The sequence below is a fragment of the Erpetoichthys calabaricus genome, chromosome 18 (assembly GCF_900747795.2).
Source record: "Erpetoichthys calabaricus chromosome 18, fErpCal1.3, whole genome shotgun sequence".
Taxonomy (NCBI): Eukaryota; Metazoa; Chordata; class Cladistia; order Polypteriformes; family Polypteridae; genus Erpetoichthys; species Erpetoichthys calabaricus.
Window position 1 is genome coordinate 3,756,609 of NC_041411.2, and position 17,851 is coordinate 3,774,459.

Here is a 17,851-nt window from a genome sequence, read left to right on the forward strand (position 1 = left end):
AACAAAGTAACACATGCTTCGCCCTCCGTTTGTAGCACTTTATCACTAAGAAAGCACACATTTCTAGTGTAATATGGACATTTTTCTTTAATTTACAAACAGTACATTACAACTTTACAGAGATACCTTACATTTACGCATTTCGAGACGGGCGCCTAGGATGTTTGTAGCCAAACCCATTACTCTCCATTTCTCTTCAGTGTGCACCGACGTCTTGGCATACAATTATTAGTGCCAGCATACATCAGCTGTTTGATATCCTCCCCCACCCCGCCCGCCCCAAGAGTTGGCACAGACTCTTCTCACCAAGGAGTAAAGTGTCGTCTTTCCAGTTCAGTTCAGAGGTGGTGGGTGACTGGTGTCGTTAAACGCCTGTCATTTTATAATCGTTTTCTTAGTTTGCCCTTCTTGCCACCTCCTCTACCAAAGCCAGAAGACTTGACTTCTTGCAGCCGGTGGCGGTTTCTCCTCCGGAGTTTCTTTAACGCCCCACTCTGTAGGAACTGCTGTTTTGCTTTCTTCTTACGCTGCTTGAGAATCTGATCTTTTGTTTTTAGCTCTGACCGGGCTTTTGGAGCCGATCCAGGTCTTTGAGGAGCAGGACCTCCTCGACGCCTCCTCCCTTTTTAAATACAAAGCAGAGAAATGTTATTTATGTGTCTGTGTAAATGTTAAAAGCATCACTTCCAAAAACAATGAACACCTCAACACTCACATCAGTTTCAAAAAATTAATTTGGAGCTGCTGATCCCATGACAAAACACACGGCCTAATGTTACCACTACAGTTAGGTCCATAAATATTTAGACAAGAGACCACTTTTTTCTAATTTTGGTTCTGTACATCACCACAATGAATCTGAAATGAAACAACTCAGATGCAGTTGAAGTGCAGACTTTCAGCTTTAATTCAGTGGGGTGAACAAAACGATAAAAATGTGAGGCAACTAAAGCATTTTTTGAACACAATCCCTTCATTTCAGGGGCTCAAAAGTAATTGGACAAATTAAATAACTGGAAATCAAATGTTCATTTCTAATACTTGGTTGAAAACCCTTTGCTGGCAATGACAGCCTGAAGTCTTGAACTCCTGGACATCACCAGATGCTGCTGGGTTTCCTCCTTTTTAATGCTCTGCCAGGCCTTTACTGCAGCAAGTGAAATGCCTGCTCAATTGGGTTAAGATCAGGTGACTGACTTGGCCATTCAAGAATTTTCTACTTCTTTGCTTTAATAAACTCCTGGGTTGCTTTGGCTGTATGTTTTGGGTCATTGTCCATCTGTATCATGAATCAATGTGACTGCTGTATTTAGCTGGATTTGAGCAGATAGTATGTCTCTGAACACCTCAGAATTCATTCGGCTGCTTCTGTCCTGTGTCACATCATCAATAAACACGAGTGTCCCAGTGCCACTGGCAGCCATCACACTGCCTCCCTCCACCGTGTTTTACAGATGATGTGCTATGCTTTGGATAATGAGCTGTTCCACACCTTCTCCATACTTTTTTCTTGCCATCATTCTGGTAGAGGTTGATCTTGGCTTCATCTGTCCAAAGAATGTTTTTCCAGAACTGTGCTGGCTTTTTTAGATGTTCTTTAGCAAAGTCCAATCTAGCCTTTCAATTCTTGAGGCTTATGAGTGGCTTGCACCTTGCAGTGCACCCTCTGGATTTACTTTCATGCAGTCTTCTCTTTATGGTAGACTTGGATATCGATACGCCCGCCGACCCCCTGGAGAGTGTTGTTCACTTGGTTGGCTTTTGTGAAGGGGTTTCTCTTCACCATGGAAATGATTCTGCGATCATCCACCACTGTTGTCTTCTATGGATGTCCAGGTCTTTTTGCGTTGCTGAGTTCACTAGTGCTTGCTTTCTTTCTCAGGATGTACCAAACTGTAGATTTTGCCACTCGTAATATTGTAGCAATTTCTCGGATGGGTTTTTTCTGTTTTCGCAGCTTAAGGATGGCTTCTTTCACCTGCATGGAGAGCTCCTTTGACCGCATGTTGTCTGTTCATAGCAAAATCTTCCACATGCAAGCACCACACCTCAAATCAACTCCAGGCCTTTTAACTGTTTAATTGATAATGACATAACGACGGACTTGATCACACCTGCCCATGAAATAGCCTTTGAGTCAATTGTCCAATTACTTTTGAGCCCCTGAAATGAAGGGATTGTGCTAAAAAAAACGCTTTAGTTGCCTCACATTTTTATGCAATCGTTTTGTTCACCCCACTGAATTAAAGCTGAAAGTCTGCACTTCAACTGCATCTGAGTTGTTTCATTTCAAATTCATTGTGGTAATGTATAGAACCAAAATTAGAAAAAAGTTGTCTCTGTCCAAATATTTATGGACCTAACTGTATGTAACGACAGTGAAAGGCAAGAAACTCAAAGAAGCGCAAAGAGAGCATTTAGCATGAATAAGGTATGAGAGCTGACCGAGCCTGAATTAGTCAAAAACACTTCACGTCTAAGACCGCCTATACACTACAAAAGAAAACGCTGCACACTACCTCCTCCTGCTGAAGCTCTGTTACCACGTGAATCTCCATCAGAATCGTTACCGGATCCAGCATCGTCAAATTTGTATTTCTTCTTCCAGTCCTCATAGCTGAAGGATATTTGGTTAAGGAAAAATAACGGCAAACAAATGTAACGGAGTACGACAAACGTCTGTCTAACAGGTGGTACGCATCAGAATGGATGGAGTGTGAATCTGAATTATTCCCCTGGGGTTCTCCAGACTGTCTTAAACACACGATTGCATTCACAGCACAGTGAGCATCAAGGAAAACACCCCAGCCTGTAATAACCAACATGTCAAGCACTATGGGATATGAGCCAAAATAAAACCCCGTACGATCACACCACATTAAAAGATACATGTTTTTCTTGTAGGAGCGTTTGATGAGCTGTCCACTTTCAGTTTTCATTTTCTTCTTATCCTCCTTTCCGGTTTCTCTGACAAATCGTTTCCTTTTGCGATCCCTTTGCAAATGTTAAAAAGAAAAAAAAAATGTGAGACTTTGGAATGAAGCGCCATCTTACCTAATAAAGCACTCGGACCCAATCTTCTAGTAGAGTTGCAGGTAACTCAAGTGGGACATTTTAATGTATTCCATATTGTCAAACGGAAATTTGGTTACTATACTGCAGGGGTGCACAGTGTTGGTCCTGGAGGGCCGCAGTGGCTTCAGGTTTTAATTCAAACCCAATTGCTTAATTAGAAATCGGTCCTTGCCAATCTCAGACCTTATTGAATTTTACGGCTTGTTAGTCTGCGATCTGGGCGGGCGGAGTGGAGGCTCTGAGGCAGTCAGAAGGTTGCCGGTTCGAATCCCGTAAAACGCCAAAAGGGACTCTATTCCGTTGGGCCCATTGATCTGCAATTGCTCTGTCCTGGGTAACACGTTAATCTGCATCCAGCACTGCGAGCAGGTCTTCCAATTTACAGGGAAAACCTGGGGGTTGGCGGCAGGATTGGCACTCCAACCACTGTTTAAAAAACCAGTGTGGTGCTGAGGCGGCACTCGGGACTCAATCTGGGTGGTTCGTCGTGTGGCGAGTGCGGCATTGTGCTGTAATCGGCGCATGCTCCCAACCTCTTACTCTGCAATGTAATTTTCTTATATCGAAGATTTTTTTTTCCTTCCCAAAGGTATCATCCAAACGATTCGAAGCCTAAAACAAATCATTTTCACTCTGTCACATTCTTGAATCAAGTTTTTTATTAAACCAAACAGTGCATGATGAAAACAAGCAAGATGGAGAACTGCTGGCTGCTTTGTCATTTACATCTTATGGCTAATAAGGAGCAATTAAAACACTGAATGCAGCTGTTCCAAGACTGAAATAAGCAATCGAGGGTGGGGAACCTTAACAAGCGAGACCACTCAAATGAAGCATCAGATTGGCACTTCAGCAGTAATAACGGACTTCTCTTTAAGAGATCTGCAGCCACTGCGGCCTTCCAAGACTCCTGCTACATAAATACTAAAAGACTTGAGTGTGTTTGAATACCTAATAGCTCCAAATTGAAAATTCAGATGCTCCTACCTTTTAAAAAGTCTACATTCAGGATTAAATTGGTATGTATGCACAAAAAATGTAAATCTTTATATATAATACACTACCGTGGCTGTTCGTTTGTCCGTCCAGGATTTTAAATCAAACCGTTTAACCCATCGACCTGAAATGTGGTACACATATACTACATGCCCCGTGTCCCTGTAGTTAGGATATAGCGGGTTGGATAATGGATGGATATACTACGTGACATCTACTATCCGCGTTTGGGGTGATGATTGACCTCCAAGGTTATTCCTCTTTTTATTTTTATTTTATTGTAGAATCAACTCTCGGCTGCAGGGTGGCGCATGCGTACTGGCGCCGTTCTCATCCCTACCACCTTTGCCGTCACTTCGAGTACAGCTTTATGGGATGGCATCAAGCATCAGGAAAACTAAGCCTATGTTTTGTTAAAGTCGGTACGCTACCACGGCTGTTTGTCTGTCTGTCCAGGATTTTAAATCACCTGTAGCTCACAAACCGTTTGACCGATTGACCTGAAATTTGGTACACATATACTATGACGTCTACTATCCGCTTTCAGGGTGATGATTGACCTCCAAGGTTATTCCTCTTTTTATTTTTATTTTATTGTAGAATCAACTCTCTGCCAGCAGGCCTCTGTGTGGCACATGCATACATACGCCGTTCTCATTCCTTACCACCTTCTCTGTCACTTCGCCTACCTCTTCATATCTTAAGTCATTCTTGAGGCAGATTGGAGACATAAGTGAAAAATTAAGGAAAACGTACTAAGTAATTGCAACACAAACATGGACTTAATCTGTTTTAACGTGAAAAGATGCTGACGAAAGAAGAGAAGTGGGCCACTAGGGTGGAGAAATGAAGAGCTGCGCAGGAAGCAGCATACGCATCAACCTCTGAGCAAATAAACGCTAAACATACAGAGAAAGAGGATGAAAACTAGGAATGCTCAAGTCAAGTGGATTCACTGCACGTTATCGTTATAGCAGTGCGCTGTTACTAGTATTCTATAATGTGTGAATTACAAGGAAAACTGAAATACAGTAATCCATCGCTACTTCGTGGTTCACTTTTCGCGGATTCACGACTTCGTGGATTTTATATGTAAGCATATCTAAATATATAACGCGGATTTTTCGCTGCTTCGCGGGTTTCTGCGGACAATGGGTCTTTTTACTTCTGGTACTAGCTTCCTCAGTTGGTTTGCGCAGTTGATTTCATACAAGGGACGCTATTGGCGGATGACTGAGAAGCTACCCAATCAGAGCATGCAGTTAAGTTCCTGTGTGCTGATTGGCTCAGCGATGGAGTGCTGCATTAACCAGGAAGTCTCATCTCACTCATTCAGCATTAACGTGCTCCTGCAACTGCTTCAGGGGCCGTGTCCAAGTGCCAACAGAAGATGCAAATGATTGCAGAAAAGGTAAAAGTTTTGGATATGTTGAAGGAAGGGAACAGCTACACCGCTGGAGGACACCATCACAGCATCAATGAGTCCACGATTCTTTTTATTTAAAAAGGAGGAAAAGCATATAAGATCTACGGCCGCAGTGTCCTTTAACCAGGGCGCAAAACGAGTTGCAAGTGGACGTGATAAGGCAGTAGTCTGGATGGAATCTTTGCAAAAAGGTCAACGACGTCATGACCGGCTACAAGCTGCTACGTGTACTTCGCTATACAGTAAGTGTAAACTTATCTACCGATTTCATATTGCTTAGCAGTTGTCCCAGTTATTAACAGAGTAAAGGGTGGGTTGTAAACAATACAGGGAGGGTTTAAAAACGTCCAAATACACGTTAAATAATTAAATACATATGGTGTCCCTACTTTGCGGAAATTCAGTTATCGCGGTCAGCCTTGGAACCTATCTCCCGTGATAAGTGAGGGATTACTGTACTCCTACTGTTTCCCATCTTTACAATCAACTTCTATTCAACTGCCAAATCCATTGGCTCTTAAGGCATTTCAGGCCGACATTAAGTGGCTGCTAATCTCATTGCCGGTCCGTTAAGTTTTACAAGACTGATAGTTGCTGGCCGTGTCTAATCATCTCGACTGCGTGCCTTGGCTGCGACAGCTAATAGTGAGCTGCCTGACAGAGCCAGCACCATACGAAGTGTTAACAGATACGCCGAGATCAGCTACAGTCTCGGCCCTTTTATTTTTCTTTTTCCATTCTTTTGTGGAGAGACATCAGAACTGGTTTCTAAAATTACAAACCTACTCACAGTGCTAAAAAACAAAAAAAGCAAAAACTATACAGGAAACTAGAAAGGGTTACAATTAGCTAATTATTTCTGTTAACTGCACAAATCTGAGGGACGTTAAATGAAAAGTGTCAGAGCAAAGGGTTTACACGTGTCATGTTATTACCAAGATCATTATTGCTCGAGAACATTGCAAAAATGAGGCTGTATTATACAAGTCTTAGCAACATCAATGTGTTTTTTGTGGATCCAAGCAGCTTAATGTCCAGAGAGATCATAAGAGAAGCAAGAGGAGACCTTTCAGTCCATGGTCTCGTCCAGATTCTTTTTAAAGGTTTTCAAGGTTTCTGCTTCCAATGACTGCATGCCCTTACAGTGATTCTAGTAATCATAAAAGTGGGAGGCTTCATCCTCACTACATGGAGTGAAAGATGCCAGTGAAGAAAGAGGCAAAAGACAACGGTCAACATACCATTTCATCATACTTTTGTGTTGATTCATGTTGTTCTCCTCATCTCCCATAAGATCCAGCACAGCACTGGTTGCCTGGCGTTCAAAACTGGAGCCATCTCCCTTCATACTAAGGCTGAAAGTAACATCAGGATAACACATGGTCAGGAAAAAAAAAAAGTGAAACTGCAACAGAGGATACGTTTACAGGCTAGCAGAAATGCAGTAAAACATCGGGGTGGTCTTTAAAGAGTAATGGGGGCTCAGCTGTCAAAACTTCAAAAATTAGGCCTGAAGGCAACCTACCCCCTCTCGGAGTCAAAATCTTTGGGTCGATACGGAATATAAAACTCTTTGTCACTGTTCGATATTTTGGTCTTCTTCTTTGGAGCATTTGTTTCATTCTGTGGCTTCTTTCGCTTTCCTCCCACAACTTCAGAAAACACATTCTGCAGCATTAAAAAAAAGGGACTAAGGTATCATTCATAGCTCAACAACATTCTTGCAGATAAACACCTAAAGAGGGTGGCGCAGTGGCTAGCACTGCTGCCTCACAGTTAGGAGACCTGGGTTCGCTTCCCAGGTCCTCCCTGCATGGAGTTTGCATGTTCTTCCCATGTCTGCATGGGTTTCCTCCCACAGTCCAAAGACATGCCGGTTAGGTGCATTGGCGATCCTAAATTGTCCCTACGGTGTGTGCTTGGTGTGTGCCCTGTGGTGGGCTGGTGCCCTGCCCGGGGTTTGTTTTCTGCCTTGTGCCCTGTGTTGGCTGGAATTGGATCCAGCAAACCCCTGTGACCCAGTAGTTAGGATATAGCGGGTTAGATAATGGATGGGTGGGTGAAACACCAAAAGATTTGCACCTTACCACGGTGGCTGGCACTGTTGCCACATGGATCCAGCATCTTATATTTTATTCCTGCACCGAGTTGCTGTCTGTGTAGAACCTGTCTGTCTTCTCTCATTTCTCCAGGTAACCTGATAGTCGGAAACATCTCAAGTCCCTCACTTAGCTAATGGTGTAAAGTGGGTGTCATCAGGCACTGCAAAGGACTTGCACCCTGTTTAGGGTTATTTCCTGCCTTACTGCCGATGCTCTTAGGTTAGTCTCCAGCTACCTAAGACACTAAATTACGATGTAAAGCTAATTCAATACTAAACAGCAAGGGTATCACTTGGTTACTGTATTAATGTTTATTTAGAATAGTTTCATGTATAAAGGAGCATGCTTGCCAATTGCTGAAGTTCTCAAATACCTGGTAGCCTCATATTTAATTCTGAGTTCAAACGAAAATGAGAATAATGTGAACTCTTGATTGTTGTGATTCTATGACAACACTAAAACCAAACAAGCCACTTTCATATCAGGCCAACCTTATAAAGCGTGTGGCGCTGAAATGTTTTTTTTTTTTTTTTTGCTTACTTCAATTTCTTCCTGGTCTTCTTCCCACGTCATACTGGTAGGCAAGGTCTGCACTTGGAGCTTCTCCTCCACCTTTTCTTCACGGCGTCTTTGAAAACTGTCAACCAACTTTTTATCCCGAAGGCGTTTGGCCCGCATGACCTCATTGGCATTTGTCTTACTGGTCGAGTTAATTTCAAAAATGGTCTGAAAAGACGGCACAAAGAGGAGCACTCATGAAACAAAACCGCTATTTACTTTCAAGAAGGACACAAATATATTTTTCTTTTGCAGTCATTGTACACTGGTTTTCTTACAACATAAAAATAAACTCCAGGTATCTGAGCAAACATCTTTCTCTCTTTCGTTAAGCTCATTCAGAAAACTTTACCAGCAAAACTGTTCAAATCTCAATTAAACACACACTTTGCCTTCCATTTTAATCAACTTCACCTTGAACTGTATTATCTAATCTAATTGAAAGGTTTCAGATTTGGTTTCAATTATCTGTCATTTTGAAGAGTTAATATATTCCAATTTACTATTAAATTTGACTTACAGTAAATTTTTAATTTGAATAACAGACAAACATGTTACTTACAGCTTTGGATTTGTAGCACTTTACACTGTCCACCATTTTTAATCGTACAAGCTCTATGTTTTCAAGTTGGGAACCTACATAAAATAAATAAATAAATTATATATACACACACATACTGTATATATACACATATATATTATACACATATATATTATATATATATATATTATATTGTGGTGGATTGCTGGCTTCTTATTCCGGCCCTCACCCCCAGGCCGCCAGGAGGAGCTCTCCCAGCAGCATGGACGTGCCCCGAGTTCCAGCAGGGCCTCATGGACTATGTAGTTTTTATACACAGCCCTGCTGGATACCTTGGGGACCACTGGGAGTCGCTGTCGGGAAGCCCGTGGACTTATGTGTGCCCTATAACCTGGAAGTACGTCCTGGTCACGTGAGCAGGAGAGATGACGTGCTTCCAGGTTGAAGATAAGGACTGTTTACCCTGACCCGGAAGGAATAAGGAACTGTGGACTGTTGGGCAGGAACACCTCCGGGTCAAGGTGTATAAAGGACTCTGGGAAAGCCCAGTACACTGAGCTGAGCTGGGAGGTAGGGTGGCAAAGTGTCTGGGTGAGGAGGAAAGAGTATTGTATTGTGATTAGTGATTTATATGAGTAGTGTGGAGTGGAGGGTGCTTTGTGCACGTGATTGTACAATAAAGAAGAATTGTACTTTTACCTGGTGTTTGGAGTGGTACCTGAGGGTTCAAGAGGTGGACAAAAGCCTTATCTGCTACAATATTATATATATATTATATATATATAAAAATCGGGCCCCATCCGTTCGTACACCTGTGGTCGTAGTAGATATTCAGGAATGGATGGCCAGAAGCTCTAGGAAATCGACACGTAAATTAGCACACCAAGCGAATGTTTCACACAGGTCTTGTCAACGTGTGTTGCACTCACTACATAATGAAGCTGTACAGAATGACTTGTGTCCAAGAACTGAAGAACGACAAGTAAAAACGTGTATTTTATTGCACGTGGCTCCTTCAAACACTTGCAATTGGATTTTTGTATTGCATATCTTTCGTTTCGTGTATGGGCTAAGAAACGTATGTCGACATTGGAGTCGGTTCGGTTTTTCATGTGCCATCCAATATATATATATTGTGATGGATGGCCGGCTAAATATTCCGGGCCACCAGGTGGAGCCCTCCCAACAGCATGAAGGTTCCCCGAATTCCAGCAGGGCCTTATGGACCTTGTAGTTTGCTGGATACCATGGGGACCACCAGGAGCCGCTATAGGGAGGCTTGGGGAGTGCTATGAGCCCTATAACCTGGAAGTATGTCCTGGTCACGTGAACAGGAGAAACGACGTGCTTCCGGGTTGAAGAAAGGAGCTTTTATCCGACCCGGAAGTGTTCACGGTCACATGGACAGAAGAGAGAAATGTTTGCGGGTCATGGACTATATAAAGGACTCTGGGAGACCAGAACACTGAGTTGTGCTGGGAGGAAGGGTGGCTAAGTGTCTGGGAGAGGAGGAGTGAGAATCCATATTACTAACCGAGAATGCTAAACCGGATGATGGACGCAGGCACATCCGGCCATGGGCCGTAGCTGCAAAAAGACGTACTGCGCCGGCGCAACAAACAGTCCGCGAGAGTCGGCTGAGGACCCGAGAAAGGCGGACAAAAGAGGGCGAGAGAGGTGGATGAGGGTCCGCGAGAGACGCAGGCGCAAAAAGAGTCCGAGAGTCCGACAAGAGCACAGAAAACAGGAGTGAGCACATACAGAAAGGAGTCACAAAAATGAGGCTCAACAAGCACCAAAATAAGGAAAAAAAACATTAAAGAGCACTCAAACGAGGGGAAAGCACGAAACACATTGCACACGAAACTAAACACACCAAAAAAAAAGAACAGACGAGCGCACAATAGCAAGGCACGACCATACCCCCGCCACCCTACAGGCACGGGACGGGACGGGACACACACCAAGAGGGGGATTCAACAAGCCCATGGAAGACCAAAAAAAAGAACACAAAACCACCCCACAGACCCTACAAGCAAGGGACGGGACACACAAAGAGGGGGAGAGAGGCGGATGAGGGGGCCGCGAGAGACGCAGGCGCAAAAAGGGTCCGACAAGAGCACAGAAAACAGGAGTGAGCACATACAGAAAGGAGTCACAAAAATGAGGCTCAACAAGCACCAAAATAAGGAAAAGGCACATAAAAGAGTACTCAAACGAGGGGAAAGCACGAAACACATTGCACACGAAACTAAACACACCAAAAAAAAAAATAACAGACGAGCGCACAATAGCAAGGCACGACCATGCCCCCCCCCCCACCCTACAGGCACGGGACGGGACGGGACACACACCAAGAGGGGGATTCAACAAGCCCATGGAAGACCAAAAAAAAGAACACAAAAACACCCCACAGACCCTACAAGCAATGGACGGGACACACACAAAGAGGAGGATTCAAACAAGACACAGGAACACAAAAAGAAACAAAACGCTCGCGCAACAACGATCCCCCCCCACACATCCATAAGAAAAAATGTCTCGACTCCAAAAACGCAAAGCTCAACTAAAGCTTCTAACTAACGATGTACCTAAAAGTAAAAACTTTATGAACTGCATTAGATCCTACAATAGTTCATTTGCTTTTGCATATACCGGAGTAAATATCAGGCCACCAAAAGGCAATGGACCATACTGCTTTCGCATATGTGCACAAATACTGCATTGCATTGGAACAGTGCACCCTGAAACAAATCAACAACGCAAATATGCACAAATCTACATCCTAGATCCACATTACGCAAACTATCAATCAAAGTGTTGCATCGCTACAAGCACGGATTCAAAACGAAACACCTCCCGTCTCAGACATACGTTAATGGCAGCGAAGGCTACAACGGGCTTCTCACACAGCACAGGCAAATCGATTACAGCTCCAAAACAACACGTCCCAAATACTACACATGCAACAACGCGCCTCTCAAACTACACAAGGAAAACATACACCAGGAAAATTCATTCGGATTAATGAATGTTATTTGCAATCATTGTCATTCAGTTCACTTCCCTGAAGAAACAACTGGCAATACAAGTTATACATTTACACGTTGTTGTCAAAAGGGTCAAATTAGACTGCCTTCTTTACATTCATATACTGAATATCTACAGAGGCTTCTAACTGACGATGTACCTGAAAGTGAAATCTTTATCAACTACATTAGATCCTACAAATCGGTATCCACTATGAACATTAACGGTGGCACTGCACGTGACATCTGTCTTGCAAAAATGTTAATTATTGATGAATGTACAATGGCATCCAGTCACTTACTCAACACCATTCATAAACTTCTACAAACGTTTATGAATAATAATATTAGATTTGGAGGAAAGGTACTTTTATGAGGAGGAGATTTTAGGCAGTGATTAGCTATTCTTCCAGATGCCATGCACTCAGCTATTGTTCAGTGCACCTTAAAATACGCAGACAATTGGCATTACTTTCAAAAGATACAGTTAGTAAAAAAGATACGATGTCCAGAACCAGATCATAACAATTGCTTATTACAACTGAGAGATGGTACACTCACCAATACAGATGGACTTCAGCCACATATTATTACAATTCCTCAAGCCTTTATCTGCGACGACTTAGTTACAGACAGATTTGGAACAGCAATCTCATTAGACCAAATGCCCCTTTTAACACAACGCACTATATTATGTCCAAAAAATATTAATGTGAAAAACATAAATACCCAAGTCATTCCATTACTTCCTGGAGAGACACAACTCTTTCTAAGCTCTGACAAACTTGACTCTGATCACAACAATAACCATCTTAAATGACCTTACAAGTTCTGAGCTGGAATTACCTTTTACACTTAAACGGCGTGTACAAAGAAATTTTCAAATAAACCTTTACACTGTGCCACACACTTTATTGTTTGATTTCTATTTGCATCATCTACACCGTCACACTATTCTATATCTCATTCATACATCACGCTCTTTGTCATTCCCAACACCAGGGGTTGGCGAGCGAAGCCCACCCCACAGACCCTACAAGCAACGGACGGGACACACACAAAGAGGGGGATTCAAACAAGACACAGGAACACAAAAAGAAAGAAGACGATCGCGCAACAACAATCGTCATCCCCCCCCCCCCCCCCCCCCCCCACACACACATCCATAAGAAGTGACACCCAAAGCCACATATTCTAAAGTGAACGTCAACACCTTCACACTAGACAGCATAGGTGTCAGCATAGGTGGATCTCCTTACAATAAAGCACTATTAACCGTTCAACTGCAGAAAAGGAAACATATTAACAGTGACTGCGATCCTCCGGAGTGGCAGCAAATCTGTTAATAAATGGTCGTACATGTCACTCAATATTCAAAATACCGGTCCCAATCACAGAGACATCAGTATCCACTATGAACATTCACAGTAGCAATGCCCGAGACATCCGTCTTGCAAAACTGATAATTATTGATGAATGTACAATGGCATCCAGTCACTTACTCAACACCATTGATAAACTTCTACAAACGTTGATGAATAATAATATTCCCTTTGGAGGAAAAGTTCTTTTATTAGGAGGAGATTTTAGACAATGCTTAGCTATTGTTCCACATGCCATGCGCTCAGCTATTGTTCAGTCCACCTTAAAATACGCAGACAATTGGCATTGCTTTAAAACAATACAGTTGGTACAAAACATGCGATGTCCAGATCCAGAATATAACAGTTGGCTAATACAACTGGGAAATGGTACACTCACAAATACAGATGGACTTCACCCAGATATTATTTCCATTCCACAATCCTTTATCTCAGACGACTTAGTAAAAGAGATATTTGGAACAGCAATCACATTAGACCAAATACCCCTGTTAACACAACGCACTATATTATGTCCAAAAAATATTAATGTTAATCACATTAATAACCAAGTCATTTCATTACTTCCTGGAGAGACACAGATCTTTCTAAGCTCAGACAAAGTTGACTCTGATGACGACAATGAACATATAAATTTCCCCTTAGAATATTTGAACACTATTAACCCTGCTGGATTACCACAACACGACCTTGCCCTTAAAAACGGAACAATAATCATGCTATTAAGAAACCTTAACACAAAACAGGGTTTATGCAATGGCACACGGTTAGTCGTCAACACCATGACACACAATGTTATTCAAGCGACAGTTCTTACAGGATCACATGCTAACAATACTGTTCTCATTCCTAGAATTGACCTTACAAGTTCTGAGCTAGAATTACCTTTTACATTGAAACGCCGACAGTTCCCCATTAAACCTGCATTTGCCATGACCATCAACAAATCACAAGGACAAACCATGGACAAGGTTGGCATCTACCTCTCTGAACCCGTTTTTGGACATGGACAACTTTATGTTGCCTTCTCATGTGTTCGCTGTTCATCTGACGTTAAAGTTAAAATTATAAATAATCCATGCCAAGGAAGACTCATTCAAGGACAAGACACCATCTTTACTACTAATGTTGTATACAAAGAAATATTCCAATAAAACATTAATATATGACAAACACTCTATTTGTTATTTCTATGGGCATCATCCAAAGCTGCACACTATTCTATATCTAATTCATACATCTGACTCTTTCTCATGTCCCAACGCCAGGGGTTGGCGAGCGAAGCGAGCAGGGGGCAGAGCCCCCTAGTTGTATTAATAATTAATTATTGAGTATTGTATAGTGTTTATGAGTAGTATGGAGTGGAGGGTGCTTAGTGCACATTATTGTAATAAAAAGAATAATAATTGTACATTTACCTGGTGTTTGGCGTGGTACCTGAGGGTTCAAGGGAGCTCTAGCGCTCCCTACAGTTACAATATATATATATAAATAAAATAAATGAATCAGTTTAAGGCAAGCTATGGGCATCAATTAATATTTCATCAATAATTGAATCAAACTTGAAATGCTCCTTGAGATGGCATCTGCAAACCGTCCTAAAAAGAATTTAACAATTCATAAATGTCATTAAGTTTTGACTCGGGCTGTTTCAAATCTTATTACAGTTAAAGACCTGCATGTGCATCTGCAGGATGAAAAACACCAGAGGCTACTGCAGCTGTCATTTCTTACACACTAGGCCGGTTCAAAGGAAGTTTTTAATCAATTATTAATCTAAAGTGCAAATCTTCGAAAATTGGAAGGTTATTTGCCTCCCAAAGAAAGTGCTGGTGGAGACTTGTGACATAAATGAAAAGATAACTAATCTTTTTCAACACCACATGACTTTTGGAAGTCTTGATTGACCAGTGAGATAGCCCTCAGGTCTTCATACTTACACAGCTGAGCTAAAGGGAATGTCCCCTACTCAAATGATCAAGGAGGACCCCTTAGACCTCTAGCTGGAATCGTGAGGGTGCCACTCGCATAGCATCAGGTTCCGTTCTTAGATGTTTAACGTTTATAGTCCACTATGACCTAGACTTGCCTAAATCTAAATTCTGTCCCGGCCAATCTGTAATAATTTCTCTCTCTTACATTCTTTAACCTCTTTAAGGGCAGATGTCGACTTTTGTCATATATCAGGAGTAACGGTAATCAGCTGTAAACTGCGACAAAACTCGCCATTATATTTTAGTTTGACACTCTTTGCTAGAAGGAAATTTAACTTTGTTAATTTGACCTTTATTTGAGGTGCTTGCATGAGTAGCCAAGAGCAAACAACCACTAAAATGGGACTGACATCTGACAAGAGATCAATAGAAAGGCGCAAAGCAAAATATTCTGTGGACATTTTGCGTATCATCACTGAATTGGACTCTGACCTGATGGACTCCAATTTTGATGCAAGTGATGTGGAGATGGAGATCGAAAACGAAAGTGAGGCACCAGCGTTAGCTGATTGGTCCCCAGCTGATCGTGGTGCTGAACATGTAGCTCATGTGCCTACAGCAATGTTCACCTGGGAAGGCAGACACTTACGATGACAAGTGGTGAAAACCAGATTGTGTCGCAGTGAGACTGCCACTGCCACCCATAAAAACAGCCAGGCAGCCGGCCCACTGCACATTCCGGCTAGCCGTAGACTTTCTGACTGCGGATGAATGCGTCCTCAGCCCCATTCTCTACACCCTGTTCACCCACGACTGTGTTGCCTCCCACTAACATAACATCATCCTAAAGTTTGCAGACGATACCGCAGTGATTGGACGCATCACTGGTGGGGTTGAGGTGGCCTACAGGAGGGAGGTGGCCACTCTGGTGTCATGGTGTGAGGACAACAACCTCACCCTCAACACAGACAAGACGAAAGAGATGATAGTAGACATGAGGAAGGAGAGGAGACCTCACCGGCCACTGTTCATCCGAGGGCTTGAAGTGGAGAGGGTGAGCAGCATTAAATACCTGGGCGTCTACATCAGTGAGGACCTCATTTGGACACTTAACACCACACAGCTGGTCAAGAGGGCTCAACAGCGGCTGTACTTTCTGAGGAGGCTGAGGAAGTTTGGTATCTCAACTAAGATCCCCTGCAACTTTTACAGCTGCATTGTTGAGAGCATCTTGACCAGCTGCATCACCATGTGGTACGGCAACACTACTGCTATGGACCGCAAACGCCTGCAGAGAGTGGTAAAGACTGCCGAGAAGATCACCAGGACCTCACTGCCCTCTCTGCAGAACATCTACAACTGCAGAGTCTGAAGGAGAACTGCCTCGATCCTCAGGGACCCCACTCACCTCAACACGAACTGTTCACACTTCTACTCTCAGGCAGGAGGTATACAGTATGAGATGCAGGACTTCCAGGCTAAAGAACTCTTTCCTCCCCTTGGCCATTAGACACCTAAATAACTGACTGGAGTTTATAACCGTGGTTCATCTCATTCTATCTACCTCACACAACTGTATTTGACTTGTTCATCACATACCTACCTGCACATTACACTTTATACTTCTATTCTGTTTTTATACTGTATGCTGCCTCTGTTACTTACTGTATTATCTGTTTGCTACTTATTATTTATGTTTATCTTTATACGTTGGTTTGTTAACCATTGGTGTTTGGTGTGGACAGCAAAGAAAGAATTTCATTGTACAGGGAAACGCGTCTCCTTACTGTGCACATGACAATAAACTCTGAACTTGAACAGCAACAGATGTTTTATGTTGATTTATGTGTGAACCGTTGCTTTGAGAACTTTTCAGAATACTGAGCTTTTAGGAAAAAAAAAATTAGCCCTCAAAGAGTTAATTTGTTTCAGAGTGGGACTAATATTGTATTTTTTTTTTTTTAATAAATAGCAATAATTTGTAATACTGGAAAATATAAGACTGTACCAATGAAGGGTAGATGTCTACCAAATTAGTTACAAATATCAGGCACACTTTACATCCAGTTTTGTGCAGCACTATGCCGACTCCATCCTATCAAGTTATGTTGTTTAAATAAAAAAATAGCGAAGGACGCAACTGACCAAGTAGTGGATGGATATCAAGTGCAGAATAGTCCGTTTCTTTGGCACGCTTAATGGACTCTGGAGAAGGGTTTGGCCGGGACTTCAGATACTGCTTGTAGGCGTTCTCAGAAACACGTCTTAAATTGTGCAAGTCTAGAGAATTCTCATGGGCGCGTTCAAGTGTGGCTTCTTCATCGTCCAAAATACACTGAGGCACTCGGCCCAGAACACCATCCTCATCTGCAAAAAAGAACACAAACTTGTAATAAAAAAAGGCCAAGGTCTGTTTTGTAGTTTGAAAGTGCTGAACAAATACTATGTGAAGAAGAGGAATTTTTAATAGATGTGCAAATACACAACACCGACTCTTCTCTTCACTGCCAAACTGGAATTAAAGGTCCACCATAAGCTAAGTGAGGGACTTGAGATGTTGCCGACTACCAGGTATGTAGCACCAACATACGAGATGTGTCTACTAAATAACAAGACTGATTAAATATGTATTACCAATTGAATGCTTGTCCCCTTCAATATACTCCCCATCTGCACTACTACATTGCAGCAGTCTTGTTTTCCACTGGTCGAAGGCATGGAGCAAATCAATTTCTATCAGCTGTTTTAACACATCCGCCGTTTTCTTCTTTACAGCATCAGCCGACTCAAAATGTGTCCCTTTAAGCA

The 17,851-nt window shown here is 42.4% G+C and overlaps 1 protein-coding gene across 1 annotated transcript in view; it reads right to left on the reverse strand.

The window, feature by feature from the left end:
* Nucleotides 1-69: 69 nt before the first annotated feature.
* Nucleotides 70-17,851, reverse strand: part of ddx54 (DEAD (Asp-Glu-Ala-Asp) box polypeptide 54) — a 37,990-nt gene continuing 20,208 nt past the window's right edge. The window contains exons 13-20 of the mRNA XM_028824225.2: nucleotides 17,189-17,410; nucleotides 8,720-8,793; nucleotides 8,140-8,325; nucleotides 7,023-7,165; nucleotides 6,739-6,852; nucleotides 2,890-2,994; nucleotides 2,520-2,617; nucleotides 70-622 (exon numbers count right to left, since the gene is read on the reverse strand). Coding sequence (XP_028680058.1) covers nucleotides 381-622; nucleotides 2,520-2,617; nucleotides 2,890-2,994; nucleotides 6,739-6,852; nucleotides 7,023-7,165; nucleotides 8,140-8,325; nucleotides 8,720-8,793; nucleotides 17,189-17,410 — 1,184 coding nt within the window. The 3' untranslated portion in view covers nucleotides 70-380. The remainder of the gene's footprint in view (nucleotides 623-2,519; nucleotides 2,618-2,889; nucleotides 2,995-6,738; nucleotides 6,853-7,022; nucleotides 7,166-8,139; nucleotides 8,326-8,719; nucleotides 8,794-17,188; nucleotides 17,411-17,851) is intronic.